Here is a 21,194-nt window from a genome sequence, read left to right as displayed (position 1 = left end):
TGTGTGTGTGTGTGTCTATATATATCTCTATATCCCAATATAGAGATATATATAGATATATATGTGTGTCATAGAATCAATGAGTCGGAAGAGACCTAGACAGATCGAGTCCGACCCCCCGCCATGGGCAGGAATGAGCACTGGGGGTGGGAGGGGTCATAAGACCCCAGCCAGGTGCCTATCTAGTCTCCTCTTGAAGATTTCCAAGGAAGGTGAGAGCACCACCTCTCTGGGAAGCCTATTCCAGGCTCTGGCCACCCTTACAGTGAAGTAGTTCTTCCTAATATCCAACCTAAACCTATCCTCCCTCAGCTTGTGGCCATTGTTCCTCGTGACTCCAAGGGGGGCCCTGGTGAACAGACTTTCCCCGAGTCCCTGCTGCTGGCCCCGATAAGGTTGTAGGCAGCCACAAGATCCCCCCTCAGTCTCCTCTTGCGGAGACTGAAGAGATTCAGGTCCCTCAGCCTTTTCTCATAGGGCTGGCCACAGAGGCCCTCAACCACACGAGTGGCCCTCCTCTGGACCCTCTCCAGGTTCTCCATGTCCCTCTTGAAGTGCGGCACCCAGAACTGGACACAGTAATCCAGCTGAGGCCTGACCTCTGCTGCACAGAGTGGGAGCGAGACCTCTCTGGACCTGTTAATGATGCCCCTGTTGATGCATGACAGGGTGCGGTTGGCTCTGCCTATTGCTTCGTCGCATTGGTGACTCATATTCATCCTGGAGTCAATCATGACTCCAAGATCTCTCTCTGCCTCTGTGCTGCTGAGAGGGTCAGCCCCTAACCTATAACCATAATGCTGGTTCCCTCTCCCCAGGTGCAGCACTCTGCACTTGTCCTTGTTAAACCGCATCTTGTTCAGATCCACCCACTTCTCTAACCTATCCAGGTCTGTCTGGATGTGGTCCCTGCCTGCCAGTGTATTCACTTTACCCCGCAGCTTGGTGTCATCAGCGAACTTGAACAGGGTGCTCTCCACACCCTCGTCCAAGTTGCTAATGAAGATGTTGAACGGCACCAGTCCAAGGACCAAGCCCTGTGTGGGCGTGTATGTGTGTATCTATCTATATACAGTATATAGTAACATAGAAATATATGTGTGTGTGTGTATATATCGTGATATAGAGAAATGTATAGATACACACACTTATCAGTTATTAAAAACAGTGATTTATAGTGAAAGCGTACTTTTAACACTAGCTTAGCTTTTGCTATTTTATGTACTGAAACCACAATGCATTTTTCTAATCTCCAAAATACAAACAGGTTAGATTTGGTATTAAAAATAATAGATGCATGGTAGATGAGACAATTAGGTTACAAGAATCTTTCTGAAGTAAATCCTAGAAGTAAAGAAAAGTACTAATAATGCTGTGTAATTACCGTTTGAGAGTTCTGGGGGTTGTCTTGGAATCCTTCAGGCTTCTCCCACTGGGATTCTTAGAACAAAAATATTTCATTTATCAATTATTTTTGCCCATTTTTATTATTAACCTTTCAAAGAAATAGTTTAAAAGAGTATAATGCAGATGTGTACACACACACGCATGAGTAATATATGTACTGGACATCTAGAAAGAATTACATTAGATAAGATTGTGATGCTCTTACCCATACTGAATAGTAAACCAAGAGCAGTCCCAATGAAGTGTATAAGACTAGTTGTGGAGTAAGAGCATGAGAACCTGCCCTGTTAAGTCTTCCAGACTGCTATTACAGTGATTCCCAAACTTCTTTAGGTTGCATAAACCTTTTAAATTTGTTACAGTTTTTGTTGCACTTCAGGGATATAGAAAAAGTAATTCTATCTTGCGATAACAAAAGAAGCAAGCCCTCCAACAACCTAGGAAATTCTGTAGAGTTGTTCTTCATTTTTTCTTTTACTTCCTTCCCTCTCCCCATCCATTCCTTCAACCTGCTAGAAGTTCACTACACAACCACAGGGATAACATGTACCCTAGTTCAAAAAACAACGTTCTGTTACATTATGATTGATATGTAGTTATTACAGTTATGGTAATTTAGGACATTTTCTTTTGAGAGCACAGGCCAGCTGAAACTGAAAAACAGATCAACCAGAAAGCATACAGAAGGTCACCAATGCCAGTCCCTGCAATTGCAAGAAATAGTTTGTAATACACCTACTGAGTCATAACAGAGGATCTCTCCAAAGCTCTAAAGCAGAACTGTCCAACTATTGAATGGCTGGGGGCCACAGCCTCAGATTCACACCTTGGGGCCACATGTGGCCCATGGACCACCAACTGGACAGCCCTACTTTAAGGCAAACGACAGCTACAAATACTAAATTCAAAACCAAAAAAACCCATTAAAGTCCTATCAACATGTTACACCTCACCCCGCCCCCCTAATGTGGCAATCTTGCAAATGTAAACATGAAACACAATAATCAAAAGATCTAATCTCATCCACTCAATATACTATTTATGCTCCAAAAATTTTCTACTACGTAGATGAATCCTGATATTGGGGATTCCAATTAACTGTTGGGAGAATAAAAACAATCCTTTCTGTGCATTTAAACTTTGTAGGGGGTTAAGAATTTCTAAGAGTGTCCATGATTTCTGCCACTACTTCTTTATTAATAACAAATATCAATAAGGCTGATCTTAAATCCTGGATGTTTTCACAGAATTATAAGATTAATTAATTTATTCTATCAAGACTGTTGAAAACATGGGTAATTGTTAATTATCTATAAGCATCAGAAGAGGAGAAGAATAAGGAAATATAGAGAATTCCATTTTAAACAAAATAGTTGCATCTGGCCCATACTCACCTCCTGTAATTGTATTGTAGTAATATGTGTAACCTTCAGGAGAAAATCCTCGTACCCACTCCTTTGTGTCTCCTGATGACATTTTTGAGGTGACTCCTTTTTTTTTTTTCTTTTCCTTCTTTTCTTTCTTTTCCACTTGTTTAGTTTGTGTGGAGCTGGGACCTATGGACTCTTAAAGAAACCAACACCCTCTTTAAAGAGTAATTATCAGAATTTACATACTGCATATTGAGCATTCTGCATGCAGCAGATAGCTGTTAGTTTAAAGCAGTTTCTTCTTTCACAGTATTACATTAAAGAAGCCTTTCATTTTTAGCAAGATTTTACTATTGCAAGGCAGTCTGATTATATGCATGAGAAACCAGTAGTGTAACTAGGGACAGACAAGCACGAGACCCGGGTGCCAACTTGGAAGGGGTGTTGGAATGGCAGTTCCTATACAGGAGTCTTTGCTGCTGCAACAGTAGCTCCACCCTATCAGCAACAGTATCTGAGTGCCTGAAGAAAGCAACAAGGCAACAACAGTCTTTGAGCCCTCAGGGCAAGTAAAACTGACACCTCTTTCGCCTCATCTCCAACCCCACCTCCAGCAGGGTTTTGCCCGGAGCACAAAACTTGTTAGTTATATCTCTAAAGAAACATACATGCAAAAAAAAAAAAAAATTAAACTGAAGGACTGCTTCAGGCCTATTGAACCCTGGGTCTGTAGAGGCTGGAAGAGTTATAAAGGAGAAAGTCTCCACTGGGGCCTCACCCTAACAGGACTGTTAGGTACCTTATCCTCATGGTAAATGAAAAATAGGTACCTTATCCTCATGGTAAATGAAGAAATGCACTTACTAAACTGTAAGAGGCGAAGAAGATTTGATGAAAAAAATTGGCTCAAAGTTGACTGGTGATTGAAAGCTCCACTATTCACAAGGGACTTTGCTTCTACTGGCAAAAGTTGAACACACGCTAAACCACTGCATGCTATGTTATTGGGCTGTAGAGTGCTTAGAAGATGTAATATCGTTAATACTTAGGCAATTTTTGTTACCACTTTTTTTAAATTTCAACTCCGAAAATGGATTGTCCAAAAAGTTGGAAAGTATGATGATAAATGCATCTGAGCTCTGTTTGCACTTCAGTTTCGACTAGTGGTAAATTATAAATCTTTGTTCCAGTGGGGAGACAGTCCTACAGTTCCTGCAAAAATAGTTAAGAAATATACTACTCTATGGACATGTCTACATGTTGCCATATGGTGACACTGCTACGGTGCCTTTTGGAAGTACTAAAGCATAGCACAGTAGGGGTGGTTATTGCACCACATGGTTAAATTTCATTGTTATGTCACTGTAGCACAGACGCACAGACGTGGGCAATTATTTTGGGCGAAGGGCCACTTACTGAGTTTTGGCAACTCATCAAGGGCTGTATGACAGGCAGCCGGGGGCAAATAACTATTACTTTTCTAAATTTTTTAGGGGCCCTGCGGGCTGGATAGAATGGCCTGGCGGGCCACATCTGGCCCATAGGCTGCATTTTGCCCACCCCTGCCATAGTGGCATGCTATAACTGGGGAGCTTGCTGCAATATTGCCATAGCTGGCAATCACCTGTAGACCCATGTGATCACTATGTTCCTGTACCATGTCATACAGTGATGTACTGCATCACTACATTGCCACAGCACAATGTGTAGATGCACCCAACATTCCTTTTCCCCTACTTAAACTTGTTAGCAGCTATAAGAACTACCTGGCTTAACTCCAAGCCTTTTTAAATCTTCTTCATATGCTTTCAGTGCAGCTTCCTCCATTGCTGCAAATTCCTTTGACATTTTTTCTTCCTCTTGTGCCTTTTCCAAACTTTTCTTTTTAATCTGCAAATGAAAAAAAAAAAGTGAAGGCCATAACAAAAGAAATAAAGTTAAATCCTTAGGGAAACAAGGAGAAATTCAAAATGTACCTCACTAATTCTCTTTGCCACATTTTCCTTATGGTTCTTTCCCCTTTCATGAAATTCAATGCTCTTCAAGAGAAAAAAAAAGTAAGTTAAAATATAAATTAAGAAAAAGTAATTTACATAAGCCAGTGTTACATTTGTAACCTATGCAAGAAAGAAATGGTGAACTTGAAGTTAAGACTGAGCACATCTAACCTAATTTAGAGGTAAAATTTGTTACAAACATACCATAGTTATAATAAAATTCTAAGCATTTAAAATTTAGGAAAGTCAAAGTTTAACATATAAGAAATGCCAGCGTTAGCTAGTATGAAAATTAAATTACACTCAGATCTAGCATTGTGATATCTGATATTCAGTATGTCACAAGGATTCCAATTTCAAAATTGTCTCTTTCTGGATTTTTAAATAAAGAATAAAACACTTATGCATATTACAAAGACTTGTTTAGTTTGGGAATTATACATGTTGTGGTTTTCCAGCTTCCAGGCTTCATACCTTTATTCCTGCTCCTCCTTTTCAGGTTTGCATTCCTAAGCCTTTCAAAGTTCACAACACACTTTAAGTGAATAGTGACTACAGTACTCAGGCAGGTTCTGGTAAGGCCGACAGAGCACCAAAGGACCTAAGGCTAGGGACAGAAGTTACACACAAAACCAGTTTAAGTGATCTGAAACTGGTTTAAACCTGTAACAGAACAGAAGTTCAGTGCACACAAACCAGTTTCAAAATGGCAAAACCAGTTTAAGATAAACCTGGCTGGATGCAGTATCAGACTTAATTGATTTAGGTTAAACTGGTACATGGAACTTCTGTCCCAGATCCCTTTCCAATTCAAGTTAACTCACAGTCCCCCGCATCCCAGAACGCTTTGCAGCCCTGGGCTGTGCTGTCTGCTCCATCAAAGAGCTGAGGCACTAAAGCAGAGGTGGGCAATTATTTTGGGTAGAGGGCCGCTTACTGAGTTTTGGCAAGCCATTGAGGGCTGCATGACAGGCAGCTCAGGGAAGATAAATATTAATTTTCTAAATTTTTTAGGGGTCCCATGGGCCAGATAGAATGGCCTGGTGGGCCACATCCAGCCCCCGGGCCACATTTTGCCCACCCCTGCACTAAAGCCTCTGCTCCCTGCCAGCACCTGTCAGGTCAGTGGGATGGGAGGGCAAGGGAACACCAAGCCCCCATTTGTACAGAAGAAGTAGAAGGAAAGCCCCAGCAGTGGGGGCTTCTAGCCCCTGCAGCAGCCAGGCAAACAGAGTTGGCATTAGCACAGCCTCACCCCCTCTCTAGCCCCACACCTGTGTGGAGGGATGGAGCAGGGGGAACACACTAACTTGGCCCTAGCCCCCTAGTGCAGGGGGAAGCCCTCACTGGAAATTTTTTGTTGCTCCACAGCCTCTGCTTGTCCCCTGTAACCTGTGAGGGGAACAGGGGGCGGGGTGCACAGGCCCAGCCTGGCACTGGGCTCCCACAGCTAGAGTCTGCCAGGCACGGAGTGGGGGAAGACCCCACTGGGGGCTTTTCACTCTCCTGCAGCCTGTCTCGCTGATCCTCGCCTGGCTTACCAGCTGCAGGTTTACAAAAAGACCCCATTAGCAGCTTTCACTGCCCCATGCTGCTCATGCCAGGCCAGGCCAGTCCGCTCCCTCCTCACCTGAGCCGCAGGTGGGGGACCAGGGAGTGGGGAGGAGCTGAACCCGTGCCAGTTCAGCAAGCTGGGCTTCAGGGGAGTGAAGAACCTTTGGTGCGGGCTTCCCCATTGTGCACCAGGCAGACTCTGGCTGGGATGGGGGGCAGCACCCAGCTGGACCAATGCATTCTCCTCCCTAGCCCCAACTTCTCACAGGCAGGGGCTAGGGAGGGGGCAGGGCTGAGCTGATCCCAGCCTGGTAAGCTTGGCTGCAGGGAAACACAAAGGCTCTGGTAGGGACTCCCTACCACTGCATCCGGTAGACACCCACTGGAGGGGGACTAGTGCTTGGCTAGGCAGGTGCGTTTTCCCTCCACCTCTCACAGACAGAGGATGGGAGAGGGTGGGGTTGAATTGATCCCAGCTCAGTGAGCTGGGCTGCGAGGGACCAGAAAACCCCTGGTTGAGGACCAGACAGGGAGTGGTGCTGGGTGTGTGCATCCCCCCACCACTGTCACAGGTGGAAGCTGGGGAGGGGGTGAGGCTGAGCAGATTGGAGCCCTGGTAGCCAGGCTGGGCAGGAGGCAGTGAAAAGCCCTCCAAGTGGAAGCTTTCCTGCGCCAGGCAGATCCCAGCTGGGGGGCCAGGGTCAGGTGGTACAGTCCCACTCCACATCTCCCACTCAGAGACTGGGGCTGGGGATTTTTCTGCTGTCTCTCCCCTCCCTTCAGCTGACAGCAGGATTGGTGTGGGGTGGTAGGAGACAATCAGATCTGGGCTGCTACTGGGCTGGGTTTAGCAGCCTTAGGCAGCTGGCTATGATGGGGTGGGGCCTGGAGAATACACGTAAACACCTCCAGGCCTGGACCAGTGTAGCCTCCTGCCTGTCTGGGCCACCTAAACACTGAACATCAGTTCAGTCTGTTATTGGTTCAAGCTATGTAGTTTAGACTAACTTGTGAAGATTGAATTGATTCTGCCTTGGGCTTTTTGAACCTTTGTACTTATCCTAAAAGTTTGAAGGTATCTGAGGCTTGGAGCAGAAATCGAGATTGGGAGCGGGATATGGATAACTGGAATGCCTTGACGTCAAAACGCTTCTGGGATAGACTAGGACCATGGTAGTCGGAAAAAGTTGAGCAGCTCTGCATATTCATGGAGATGGATGTAGTAGAAAAGCCCTGAGAAACCTGGGAGCTCCTGGGGTTGTAGGAATCAAGTAACACTGCAGGTGCTGGTGCACTTGCTCCAACACAAAGGCTCTAAAGTGGTTCTGGGTATTTCTGCACACATAGCACCAGGTACAAGCTCACAATGCAAATTTGGCATTCAGTGCTTGGAGCACTAACTTTAGAAGGATCGCTAAAAGCAAGCAACCCACCCAACTGTGGGCCTGCAGTTTGCTGAGGTGAGGTTGCGAGCCAGCCCTGTACACTTTTAGAAGATGTGCTGGTAGGCAAAGCTCCTATGTGGAAATTCAAATTATGGAGCCTGAAGAACAGGACCAGATCCTCTAGTCCTTATTCATGCAGATAAGGAAAGTAGGATCAAATTCTAGAGCTGGAGTCCTACACTGAGAACCAGAGAAGCATCCACAACCTTAACTTTCATAGATTTCATAGACATTAGGGCTGGAAGGGACCTCGGAAGATCATTGAGTCCAGCCCCCCGCCCAAAGGGCAGGAAGTCAGCTGGGGTCATAGGATCCCACCAAGATAAGCATCCAATTTACTCCTGAAGGTGTTCAATGTAGGTGCTTGAACCACCTCCGATGGCAGGCTGTTCCAGACCTTGGGGGCTTGGACAGTAAAGAATTTCTTCCTTATGTCCAGCCTGAAACGGTCTTGTAGTAGTTTATGACTGTTCAACCTCGTCATCCTTTGGGGTGCTCTGGTGAACAAATGTTCCCCCAGATGCTGGTGGTCACCCCCAATAAATTTATGGGTGGCCATCAGATCACCCCTAAGCCTGCGCTTTTCCAGCCTAAAGAGCCCCATGGCTCTCAGCCTGTCGTTGTAAGGTCTGTTTTGCTGACCTCTGATCATGCGTGTGGCTCTTCTCTGGACTCTCTCAAGCTTCTCCACATCCTTTTTGAATTGTGGAGCCCAAAACTGGATGCAGTACTCCAGCTGTGCCCTCATGAAGGCTGAGTACAAGGGGAGACTGATGTCCCAGGATTTGCTTGAGAAGCATCTATGGATGCAAGCCAGTGTTTTGGTCGCTTGCAACCAACTTGAAAGTCTTCTAATTTTTCCTAGTGCAAGGGTTAATGCTTGCAAAATTATCTTTAGGACTAACAAATTAAGTTTTCACACCATAATAAACTCAAAATTATTTAAAAAACATATGTCATTCAAAATCGTAGTGTTTCAATCATAATTAATAATGTGCAGCAGAGAGATCATCATACAGGCCTGTTGTCTGCTATCCAGCACTTGCAGTAATCACAGAATTTCTTTGGTTGCGATTTCCAGTAATCAGCCCTGAAGAAAGAAAAGAAAATAGAAGACATGGTAGTAAGAGTGTGGCATAACCAAAAACAAAATCAAACCCAACTGTTTTGACATCAGAAACCAAATACACCTTTGTCAGGGTGCTTAGTTTTGCAGGTAAAACATTTCTTCTAAAATAAGTTGTTATGAACTGGATGGAGTGGTCCTGATGAATTTACTGATGAATTTTACTATGGTTTTTTGGGTGTTGGCTTACACTCAACCTGTTTCTTTAAGACCTGAAAAATGTCTACTAAACCTAAGTTTTAATGTAAAACAGCGTCAAACACTGCCAGAAATTAACAACTACTATAGGTACGCTTACTGAATACATAAGCTTGGTGAATACACAGTTCATTGTATTTTCAATAAAAATGTATCCTTTACTTGTTTTCAATGTAAAACTAGCAATTTAATGTAAATGCCTAGTTTGGTCACAAATGACGATATGAAACTTAAACACGTGTGCTATGGCATTTTGAGAAACTGGAATATCTGGACAATTAGAAGTAATGCAAAAGGTTTTGGGACAAGAAGCAAAATTGTTTCTAGAATATGAAGGTCCCAGAAGAAAAAATTTCTGCATTCAAATGTTTGTCTAATAAAAAAATATCACCTGCAAAAATTCTTGTTTCTCATAAAAATCGTTTGGCTATTTTAGCACAATGTTTGAGATCTTGTAAAACTCTATGTAGAAGAGTACTAAATCCACACCACTTAAAATTAACCATGTACTGAGGTATTTGTAGGAATGTGCGCTTACTACACAAAGTATGTGTGGCTAAAGCCCTGACAGCACAGAATTTTCTGTCTCAAAACCCTTAGAAGAGCATATGGCAAGGTGAAAACATGCTTGTACCAGATTACAAATTCTATTTTGTACCATAATCTTCATTTTCTGCTGTGCATTGAAAATAAAGTCTGACCTTCTACAAGGCAATAGTTACCTTACCAAAAAAGGTACTTGAAGCCTCACTGATGGTCTATTGTTGGTTAAGTCCTCACAGAGCAATCTAGGGCCATTAACACTGGCTTTCAACTGCTGACCCAAATTAGGAACAATGGGCACCTAATACACATGCAGCAAGCCTGCTCCAACATGCTGTAATTACAGTGTATTGGAGCAGACTCAATTAATCCAAACTTTTTTGATCGTGCACCCCATCAGTAAAAAATTTTTGAGCACGCATCCCCAATATATGTATATTTATATAAATAGAAGTTCTAATATTTTCTTCCTACACCCCAAGGGATCATCGTGCATGCATGCCACTTTGGAGACCACTGCTCTAGCAGACTCCAGTATCATGTGTATCAGCATCCCTGCACTGAAAAATGACAGCAGGAATGCTTTACAGCTTGTTTCAACAAACTTTAGTTAAAGCACTCCCACTGCCATCTTTCAGCACGGGACACTTGTAAGTGTGATGTTCCAGGCACTTTAATTAGAGTCGCTCTTAGAGCGACTCTAATTAAAGTGCCTTTGGAAGCACGTGTATAAATGCTGAATCATTTTCTCAGTTTGAGCCTGACAAAAGGGCAACTATACAGTGCTTAAGTGGGAATGCTCATCTGAGATGGGAAGTAGACCACCCTCACTCACAGAAGTATATGCAGGGAGGGAGGGAGAAAGCAGATTCTCTCTAACCTATAACTCACTCATACAGTAAGAGCATACCAGATGAGGGTGTCTCAGGACTTCTGTTTTTAGCAAAGATCCATAGTTCTGTAACACCATTTAAGGGTTAGCTGACCCTCTGCTAAGCCTGTGTTCCTTGCTCTCCTGCCATCTTATACCTACATGTGCCTAGTTGGGACTCTGGAGAGAGAAGTACAGGCAAGTGTGGCAGGGATGATGTTGAGATGACAGGCACTGGTTTTAGGAATGGGGAAGACTGGACTAAGAATTCAAAATACCCCTGGAAGACAGAGTTATGTTACAGACTCAGAACTTGATACAGTGACTAGAACACAGCTGGTAGCACAGGAGACACTGTGATAGGTCCACTTGCAAAAGACTGGTGACAGCATAGCAGGATACTGAGCTGTGTTTTGGTGAAAAATTATCTACTGCTTAACTTGGGTATCACTGTACAGTAATTCAGTTTTCAAGAACAGCAATATTTATTATGTTACACTGCATCCTCAAACAAAGGCCATCAAAATAATACCCAGTGACAGAATTCAGAAGTAGAATCCAGAGGGTTAAGAGTAAAACAAGTATGAATACAGAACTGGTCTTCAATGAAATAACCAATACTTAGCAGTAAGTAACAGAGCAGTGAAAATAGCTTCAGTGTTATGAACAATGTTAAAAGTTTCCAGTTCAAACAAAACAGCTTAAGGCGAAGGTGAGGTTGTAAGGAGGAACTAACATAAACTGCATGGAAATAGCTCCCTGAGCAATCACCCAAGCGCTTCTTGGAATTCCTTGAACTTCAGATGTTTTTATTCTGTTACTGTACACAGACCATGCTAAGCTGAGTGAGGTAGGGAACGGAAAGGGACAACATTCTGCAAATTAACACAATATTGAATACTGCAATAAATATTCTGAAGTCTAGAATTCTGGTAAGACAGACAGAACTCAGTGTTAACTGTAATAAAAAAGCTGAAAGTTCTTAATATTCATAGATAAGGCTGGCAGCACCAAGCACTAGTAAGGCAGCCTAACTCTTTCCATTATTATTCCTGTTTTCAATTACTTGTAGCTTTCACTTGTTCAGGCTGAAATTCTCTGCCTCTGCTCCAGGCTAATCCTTATCCCTCCCCCTCCCTTCACCCCAATTTCAGTCAAACCCATTAAGCCATTTTAGAAAAGGTTTAGGAACAATTAAGTCATTTCATGCATGTTTAAAGAAAAGTTTTCCATAATTTTCTAACAGTTTCCTATATTAGAACAGGGGCTTGAAATTTGGCAGAGGGGTGTGTTAAGGATGCATCTTTTGCCATTTCCAAGAAAAATCTGCCTGAATTCAGCCAAATTATAAAACCTCTGGGGGAGGGGAAAATAGCTCACACAAGCTCAGTAGAGAATTAACAGCTACAACCTTTCAATGCATGGGCACACAACACTTAGAATGGTTACATGTGTTGTAAACCTGGAGCAGGCAGACAGGCAGGCAAACTGGAGCAGGCTAAAACGGTTTAAGATGCCTGGAACAGTTTAAACATGTACTTGGAAAATCAAGTGCTATTTTGAGCTGGCTGAACTTGGTGTCACTATGTGAACACCAAGTGTCCAGTGACACAGGTCTGTTTAGACTAGGGGTGGGCAAAACGTGGCCTGCCAAGCCATTGCATCTGGCCTGCAGGGCCCCTAAAAAACTTAGAAAATTAATTAATCTGCCCTGGGCTGTTTGTCATGTGGCACTCAATGGCCTGCCAAAACTCAGTAAGCGGCCCTCTGCCCGAAGTAATTGCCCACCTTCAGGCATCCCACACTGCAATGCTTCTCAACACCATCTCCTTCCCACAGCTGCTGTAACTGCCTACGCAGGTACACATCCTTCCATTTTTCCCCTTTTGTTAGCACTTTTTAATCACTCCCTCTGGTGGTTAGTTATCTTTCTAACCACCAGGTGTGTTCTTGCTCTCTACTAAATGCTGGCTCCTCCTGTCCTTACCCCCAAAACCAAAAAGCGTAAGTCCAAGCAAACTCCCTCCCTGCCTGATACCCCTGCAACTGCAAATCCAGTAAGGACACTGCGGACTTTGGCCAACTGCAGGATACTGATGTACCATATAATGAACTCATGTTTGGGGGGGAAGGAAAATCAGAAAAGTAAAAAAATATTCCCAGCAGGGCATGCTGGGCTGGATGCTCACCCCCACCCCAGGTGTCAGAGCCACAGCACATTACACAATTGTAAAATGGTTCCTAACCTGTGGGATTGTGTACAAAATGCACTTGCTCCTGCCGCTGACCAGACTGTACATTCTCCAACACACCCCACCCCCCGCTCCAGCTTTGGGGTGTGACAGGCCTGTTCTTTTTCTAGTTTTCCAGGTTTCCAAAGGTCTGATTTTACAAGCTGAACATCACACTTCAATGTTAATTTCTTTGTTTGTATTTATTTCTGCTGTGCCAAATCGGGGCCTTAGCTCCTATCACAACAAGGTTTCTGCCTGCAACAGCCTGTACAATTCAAAGTTCTTATTCTGCCCCCTCAAAAGGACCTGTTAAACATTTAGTCTGTGAGTATTTTCATTAAGGTGAGTAGGGCTACTCACATGTCATAGACACCTTTTTTTACTTACTACCAATCCAAAGAATACCACTCCCACCATGAACCCCAAACCCTGTTAGATGATCTGCACAAGCAGGTCCACCCCACTACCTACAGTGGAATTTAGTACTGAGGCTGGTAGACCCCTGTATAAATCTGTAAGCAGATTTATACCTCATGTTGCAAGCTCAGCTCAGCAACATCAAACATTTTCATAGGGCCCTATGAACACCCATGGCCTGATGTGAGAGCAGAACGGCAAGCAGGTCAGCAAAGCCATATCACAGGGGGCCCAGGAGTTTGCTCATGCTGATCCAGCTGCACTACCTGGCCCTATATTAGGAAGCATAACAAAGGCTGGCAGGCCAAAGGATAGCTGTGCACAATGTCCAGGAATAATGCTGGTAATGACCAGTTAATCACAGCTGTAGCCAGCACAGTGCTGCTACTCATGTATATATGGTAGTGGTTGTAGAAGCAGAACATTTGCTGCTATGGTTCCCCAGCTTTACCCATGTCAGATTAGGGTGCCAAGACTAGTGCCACATAGACCTATGTACAGTTTAGATCAGGAGTGGTGAAATATTTGGGCTGGAGGACTACTTAAAGAGTTCAGGTGAACTGTTGAAGGTCTCAGCTCCCTGTTACAGCTGTTTACACTGCCTTACACGGGGAGAGGGGGGCAAGGCAGGCTGGGGAGATGCTAATTGATGTAGCTGGAGAGTGAAGGTAAGAGCAAGCTTCCACCATGGGGGCTGCTACGCCTCCTGAAGGCTGCCAAGCCCCATGGACTACAGCTCCCAGCGTGCCCGAGAACCGTGTGGGGATAGAGAGGGCTGCACTCCATGGGGGGTGGGCAGCAGGACTGGCCATCTGCCACAGCCTGGGCTGTCTCCCTCCACACCCCCATGGGACCAGCTGTTTGTATGGGATGGTTTGGACAGGGATGATCCTGCCTCAGGCAGGGACTGGACTAGATCAGCGTTCCTCAACCTGTGGGTCACGACCCCAAAGTGAGCTGCACGAATATATAGCAGTGTCACGAACAAACTTTAAAAATGGATTCTCCTTCAAAGGAAAACAACATGGGAAACCATGGCCTTTCCCTCACAGGCTAGCAGAGCTCCAGCCTGCAAGGGGCTCCTTAAGGGGGCCGCCCAGCCCCACACACCCCTCCCTGCCCCAGACACTGGAGGTCAAGTCGAGAGTGAAGGGCACTGGGTCAGGACTAGCCAGTGCTGTTTACAGATGAGCCCAAAAATGAGTACAGAAAAAGCTGAGAACCACCTGTCTAGACCTCCTGAGAGCCCTTCCAGCCCCACCTCTCTGATCCTACAAGTCGAGCTTTGGAGACTTGAGGCATCATCAGGGACCCTCGAGGCACCCCGTCCCACCCTCTTCACTCATTTCTTTGCCCCCAGGAAAAGGAGAGCGCCTTTTTTCCACTGCACAGAGCTCCAAAAGCCCTCCCAGGCAAAGCCTCAGGGTCGACACGCCCCATCAGCAGGGATCCTGGTTTTCTCCGATTAAAAAAAAAACAACAGCCACCCCAAAACCCAATTTTCAGATTTTAAAAAAGTAACCCCAAATCTACATTTTTCTGTGACTAAAATGAAACGCCACTCATACAGAGAAAGAAATATAAATATATATAGTGGCGTTTCATTTTAAGTCACGGAAAAATGTGGATTCGGGGCTACTTTTGTAATCCGAAAATCGTGAGTATTTTATTTTAAATCAGAGAAAACCAGGATCCCTCCCCACGGCGGCGCCCCGCCAGGACCCCGAGGCCCCGCGCTCTGCAGGACCCGAGTGACCCCCGGGGCCGCCTTAGGCTCCGCGCACGTCCTCTCCCGCCGCGCGCCCGCCCCACACTCACATTGCCGCGCGCGGGCCCTGCAGACCGAGCCGGAGGCAGCGCTGGGCCTGTCGCGGGCGGGGGGGGGGCCGAGCTACGGGCGCCGAGAAGACTCAATCCGCGCTCTTCCCTCCTCCCCCACCTCCCGCCTCCCCCGCCGGGAGAGCGAGCGCTCTGCGGGGAGCCGCGCGCGGAGGCAACGCCGAGCGGGTGAGTGGCCCCGGCGCGAGCTACAGGTCGCTCGCGAGCCCCTCGTGACCAATCAGGCGCTCGGGGAAGCCGGGGGGAGGGGGGCAGTGTCGTGTCCCCCCGCCTCAGCGGGGGGCCGCCGCCTGAGAACTTTCGGGGGGGGGAGGGGAGGGGCTGGTCGCCAGCCTGTGCGCGCTGTGGGGCGTGGGTTCGAGCCGCGCCTCGGGGAGCTGGGGGTGGAGGTGCGTGCGTGTGCCGGGCGGGGGGGGCAGGCCAGTGGCGGGACTTGCCGCGGGGCACAGGCAGAGTTGACACGTGGGCGGGGGGAGCTCAGATGAGCCCCCCCCCGACAAAAAACAAACCTCTGCCTCAGCTGTAGAGGCGCCGCCCCTCGGAGCGGGCTCGTCCCCCCTGGCGGGCGGCCTTTGGGGGGGCTCCCCCCTTCCGCACGGGGCTGCTGTCAGTGCCCCCCGGGCCAGGCGGGGCAGTCCCCTTCTGCAGCCGGCTGGCCTTTGGGGCAAGGGTCTTGTCACCCCCTGGAAAGGGGGCTCTTCCCTTTCGGCCGGGGTTATTGCCACAGAGTGGGGGGTATTACAACCCTTCCACACATGGTTATACCCCTTGATATGGGGTTATCTCCGGGGGGGTGGGGAGAGGAAGTTGTATCCCTTCAAGACAGGGCTCTCCCCTTTAGGACAAGGTTATTATAACCCTTGGGGGGGGGCTCTTCCCTCCAAGCTGGGGTTATCTCCATGGAGTGGGGGTTGTTATAACCCTTCCACACAAAGTTATTCCCCTTGAGGTGGAAGTTATTTCCCCTTGCAGATGGGGTTGTTATAACCCTTTCAGGTGGGGCTGTCCTGTGTAGGCCAAACTTATTATAACCCTTTGAGGCAGGGGTTCTTTCCTTTGAGGCAGGGTTATCTCCATGGAGTGGGAGTTATTATAACTCTTCCACGACAGGTTATGTTGCTCAAGGTGGACATTATTCCCCTTGAGATGGGATTATATCCCCTTGTGGGTGATGGTGTTGTAACCCTTCCAGATGGGACTGTCCCTTTTATGACAAGGTTATTATAACCCTTTCAGGCAGGAGCTCTTCCCTTCAAGGTGGGGTTATTTCCATAAAGAGGGGGTTATTATAACTCTCAACACAAGATTATTCCCTTGAATATGGGGGTTATTCCCCTTGAGATGGGTTTATCCCCTTGTAGGGAGGGTTATAACCCTTCCAGATGGGGCTGCCCCCTTCAAGACAGGGCTGACCCCTTTAGGACAAGGTTAGTATAACCCTTTGAGGCAGAGGCTCTTTCCTTCAAGACAGGGTTATTATTTTTTCCCTTGTGACAGGTTATTTCCTTCTGCCTGGCCCCTCTGAAAAAGGTGCCACAAAGTCATTGTGAGCCACAGCTAGGAATCCTAAACCAAACTTTCCTGAATACCTTTGGCTCTGTTGTGGTAGTGCCAGAGTCACACTGTAACCGTGGTGGCCCAGGATGAAGAATGCCTTGCAGTCAAAAGCTTGTCTTAGCTTTATCCCAGCCATGAGGTTGGTCCAATAAAAGTGATCAGCTCCCAAAAAAATCCTTGCCTCTTTAGATTCATTGAAATAGTGCCAGTTCCTGTACAGCCACAGACTTAGGGAGCTAAGTGAAAGAAATGTTTCAACATGACAATACTGCTAACCAGAAGCCAGTGTTAATATGGGGGAGCTGTGCTGCTGAAGCCTACCCCAATGGTTTTCCTGTTTGCTTTGTTTTATTTTCAGTTTCAGGCATGTAAGAAGCACAGTGCTTAAGTGTTCTAATTTTGTACTCTGTGAATGTGTCTATAGGCTTGTACATATATATTCTGATCCCAATGAAACGTGACTGCCACCTAGTGGGCAAAATTAAACTCTATAATCTGTGTGCCAAGATTGCAGTCAAGCAGTCAAAAGTTTGACTGCCTATGCTACCTTAATTGAGCTGTCTTGTACTTATAAATTAAAGACTTTACCATTACACACATGATCATGTGATGTTTCTGCCCCACCCTGTACAGTACTGAGGATGAATTGAGGTTTTGTACTGAAGGAGGCGGTTTGTAAGAAACTCTACTTCATCTGTTGTAGAAGTTAAAAGGTGAGGAGCGAATGAGATGGGGGATTACAGGGTGAAAAAGGGAGGCAGCCTTATGGTTAAAATAACTGAATGCCACCTTAGAGAACAGATGTATTTGCATCTGCTAAGAAATTCCCATGTGATGCAGGGCAAGTTAAGTAACCTTACCTTTTCACAGTGATTCCTAAATAAATGTTCCTTTTGTAGTGGACCTGAGAGCCTGGAGTCTAATTTGCATCACTGTTGAGCAGTCACAGCCTCAGCTGAAGTCAAGATGTGCTGTGCTTTGTACATATAACGTACAGTATAATGCTAAGCATTCTGAAATACCAGGTGTCTCACTCTAAGCATCAAAAATTAGTTGATGCTTTTGATCTTAATTGTCTTGTGCCTCAGTTTCCTTTCATAAAAATGCAAATAATACTTCTCACAGAGGGGTTACAGAGATAAACTCATAAATACTGTGGAGCATTCAGTGCCATTATGATAAGCATTAGTAGTGAAAATCCTGGGAGAAAATTAGTTCCATCTTCCAAACAGGACTCAGTGAGTGTACAGTAACTAAGGCTTGGGGTCAGACATTGACCAAAATGGAGAAAAATATGTTGAATATCCTGTGAATTGAATGAAGTAGACATCCTATGGGGAAAAAAAAAGTGATTGTATAATTAAAGACGGTATCGATAATGCATATGCACAAAAAGCTAAAGATTTCACAGGCAACCTTAATACTGTCATTCCCCATCTTTTGTGTTAATGTTTTAAAGTACTTTTCTTACCTCTTCCTTCTGATACTAGTGCCATTCTTCTTACCAAGTTAGTCCCAGTCTCCACTCCTCAGGTTTCTCATCCCACTGTCCTTGTCTAGTCTGAATCCTGCAGACTTCCAGTCCCAATTTTCACGCTCACTTTACTTCCTTGTTCCTATTCTCCTCCTCTAACTCCTCAGTTTGTTTGTTCCCTACCATGACTTCCACTTGACCCTTATCCATGGTCTGTGTCCCTCCTTCCAGTTGCCCATCGAGTCTCATTTACCCCACCCACCTAGTGGCCATTTGCTTCTCAGACTAATGCCAAAACTCCTCTGCCAGCCCCCAGTCCCAATCTCTAATATCCAAGCTCCTTGTCCTAGTTTACTTCCTTGGCTGTCCCCTGGAATGCCTTTGACCTGGCTCTGGTCCCATCTGCATTTGAATCAGATGGTTGGCACTAGTCCAGCAGAGGGGGAGGCATCATTGAGAGCATGAAGAAAACAGCCCTCATTCTAGTGCCTGGCACTGCTACAGCCCAGAACTACTGGGGAACTCTGGCCTTCTGGTAGCCCAGGGCTGCCCTATGATGAATTGCTTTGTGAGAACAGCACAGATTCCGTCCGGTCACACACAGGACCTGTGAAGGATTTGAGCACATAGGGTCTGGTTAGTGCTAGAAGCTGTGAGAACCTTAGGCATGGTCTTTGGTTTCTTATCTAGCAAGTCTCTACTGAGTGTGAAGTGCAGTTTTTCAGAGGCTTATGAGTAAGCAAAATTTTGATAAGGTTTCACTGGGAAAACAAAAGACATGTCTATATGATACAAAGGTTGGGTTCTGTCGGATGTCTAGTCTGTGCTCTAAAACCTCACTTTAGCACTTCTAGTCTGTGCTCTAAAGCCTGTAGTTTAGCAGCACTAAAGGTATCCAAAGAGGAGTTTACCAGAATTTTTTTTTAAACATTAAAAAATAACATTTTCCTTAGTCTTGTTCTTGGAAACTGCTTCAGCTGAAGAATATCAGCTTGAGGCAGTCCTCTGGCTTGGAAAATTTCAGCCCAAATACTTAACATTTGGCAAAATTAGAAGCAAGTGAAAACAGAATCTTATAATGGGAAATGTTAGGCAACCTTAGTAATAGGTGGAACTATCAACTCCAGCAGTAAGAGAAACTTTTTTATTTATTGTGCAGCCCATTCATTCATTTTAATAGCAATTAATTGTTTTTCTCAATTAACTGGCACCCAGTCAGTTTAGAGAATTTTTAACATTTAGAATATGCCAAGTTGAAACTGCTTGTTTAATTATGTGAAAAGTTGTGTTTATAGTAAGACTTCTATTATTCATTGTTTTCTTAGTTTTTAAGCCAAAACACATTTAAAACAGAGCCTCTGCAATGGTTTGCTTGTTCAGAGTCTATCAAAATGACTTAATAATTGCTAAAGAGCTATTTATGCTAGAACTACAGCAAATTGCTTCCCAGAATAGTGGACTGTCGCAAACAACATCTTCCAAACTCAGAAGCTATTCATAAAGTATGCTATTGTAATAGACTCACCCTATATTGTACATATCTATAAACCCTGACATAAAGTGTGAGCTTAAAACAATTGTGCCATGGAGTCAGCATGGAAAAAGTACCGCAAACATTGGCAGGACTTATTCATAAATCTGTCTTAGTTTGAGAAGAGCACAGCAGCCCCCCTGGCTCTCCACGGATCTAGCAGACCTCCTGAGGCTTAAAAAAAAAGGCCTACAAAGGATGGAGGACGGGATTCACCTCCAAGGAGAATTATTCTGCACTGGTCCGGTCCTGCAGGGAGCAAACCAGGAAAGCCAAGGCTGCAACTGAACTCCAACTAGCTTCAAGCATCAAGGGCAATAAAAAGTTCTTTTTCAGTTATGTAGGGAGCCAGAGGAAAAGCAAGGGCAACATTGGACCCCTGCTGAACCAGATGGGGCAACTGACGCCCAAGAAAAAGCCAACCTATTAAATGGGTACTTTGAATCGGTCTTTCATCAGTCCCATGGGACACCATGCCCGCTGCAGGACAGGGAGGTCCAGGTGAGGGAGATCCCCTGCCCTCTATCAATGCTGACCTCGTGAAGGAACACCTTGAGAAGCTGGATACCTTCAAGTCAGCTGGCCCTGACAACCTACACCCCAGGGTACTCAAGGAGCTGGTAAGCATCATAGCCCAGCTTCTGGCACAGATCTTTGAAAACTCCTGGCGCTTTCTTGTAGTGCCTGAAGACTGGAAGAAGGCCAGTGTGGTGCCTATCTTCAAGAAAGGGAGGAAAGTGGATCTGGCTAACTAGAGGCCCATCATCCTGACTTCTATCCTGGGGAAGATCTTAGAAAAGTTTATTAAGGCCATCCTTAATGGACTGGCCAATACCAACATCCGCTGGCTGGGAAATTGGCTCCGTGTTCGGACCCAGAGGGTAGTAATTGATGGAAGTCAATCATCATGGTGTCCTGTGACCAGTGGGGTCCCTCAAGGCTCTGTCCTTGGACCCATATTGTTCAACATCTTCATTAATGATGTGGACATTGGAGTCAGAAGTGGACTGGCCAAGTTCGCCGATGACACCAAACTTTGGGGCAAAGCATCCACACCAGAAGACAGGTGGGTGATCCAGGCTGACCTGGACAGGCTCAGCAAATGGGCGGACGAGAACCTGATGGTGTTTAACACCGAAAAATGCAAGGTTCTCCACCTTGGGGAAAAAAACCCTGCAGCACCCTTATAGACTTGGCAGTGCTACACTGGCTAGCACTACAGAAGAAAGAGACTTGAGGGTCATCATTGACCACAAGATGAACGCGAGCCTTCAATGCGATGCTGCAGCTAGTAAAGCAACCAAAACGCTAGCTTGCACCCATAGATGCTTCTCAAGCAAATCCCGGGACGTCATTCTCCCCTTGTGCTCAGCCTTTGTGAGGCCACAGCTGGAGTACTGCATTCAGTTTTGGGCTCCACAATTCAAAAAGGATGTGGAGAAGCTTGAGAGAGTCCAGAGAAGAGCCACGCACATGGTCAGAGGTCAGGAAAACAGACCTTACGACGACAGGCTGAGAGCCATGGGGCTCTTTAGCCTAGAAAAGCGCAGGCTCAAGGGTGATCTGATGGCCACTTATAAGTTTATCAGGGGAGACCACCAGTATCTGGGGGAACATTTGTTCACGAGAGC

The 21,194-nt window shown here is 45.7% G+C and overlaps 2 protein-coding genes across 15 annotated transcripts in view; one reads left to right on the top strand and one right to left on the bottom strand.

The window, feature by feature from the left end:
* The window catches only part of WBP4 (WW domain binding protein 4), a 46,553-nt gene extending 31,435 nt beyond the window's left edge, over positions 1 to 15,118 (bottom strand). For all 13 annotated transcript variants that reach the window (XM_090024870.1, XM_090024873.1, XM_090024890.1 and 10 more), the window contains exons 1-6: positions 14,981 to 15,118; positions 8,791 to 8,863; positions 4,754 to 4,816; positions 4,544 to 4,667; positions 2,802 to 2,972; positions 1,385 to 1,440 (exon numbers count right to left, since the gene is read on the bottom strand). In XM_090024870.1, the coding sequence (XP_089880996.1) occupies positions 1,385 to 1,440; positions 2,802 to 2,972; positions 4,544 to 4,667; positions 4,754 to 4,816; positions 8,791 to 8,863; positions 14,981 to 14,982 (489 nt within the window). In that variant the 5' untranslated portion in view covers positions 14,983 to 15,118. The remainder of the gene's footprint in view (positions 1 to 1,384; positions 1,441 to 2,801; positions 2,973 to 4,543; positions 4,668 to 4,753; positions 4,817 to 8,790; positions 8,864 to 14,980) is intronic.
* The window catches only part of ELF1 (E74 like ETS transcription factor 1), a 120,389-nt gene continuing 114,229 nt past the window's right edge, over positions 15,035 to 21,194 (top strand). For both annotated transcript variants that reach the window (XM_090024812.1, XM_090024769.1), the window contains exon 1: positions 15,035 to 15,169. The gene's annotated coding sequence lies outside the window, so the exon portion shown is untranslated. The remainder of the gene's footprint in view (positions 15,170 to 21,194) is intronic.

This window comes from Crocodylus siamensis, chromosome 1, assembly GCF_052110815.1.
Source record: "Crocodylus siamensis isolate JL-2025a chromosome 1, ASM5211081v1, whole genome shotgun sequence".
NCBI classification, from domain to species: domain Eukaryota; kingdom Metazoa; phylum Chordata; order Crocodylia; family Crocodylidae; genus Crocodylus; species Crocodylus siamensis.
The sequence above is the reverse complement of the archived record's forward strand: the minus strand, read 5'-3'. Positions and strand labels throughout refer to the sequence as shown.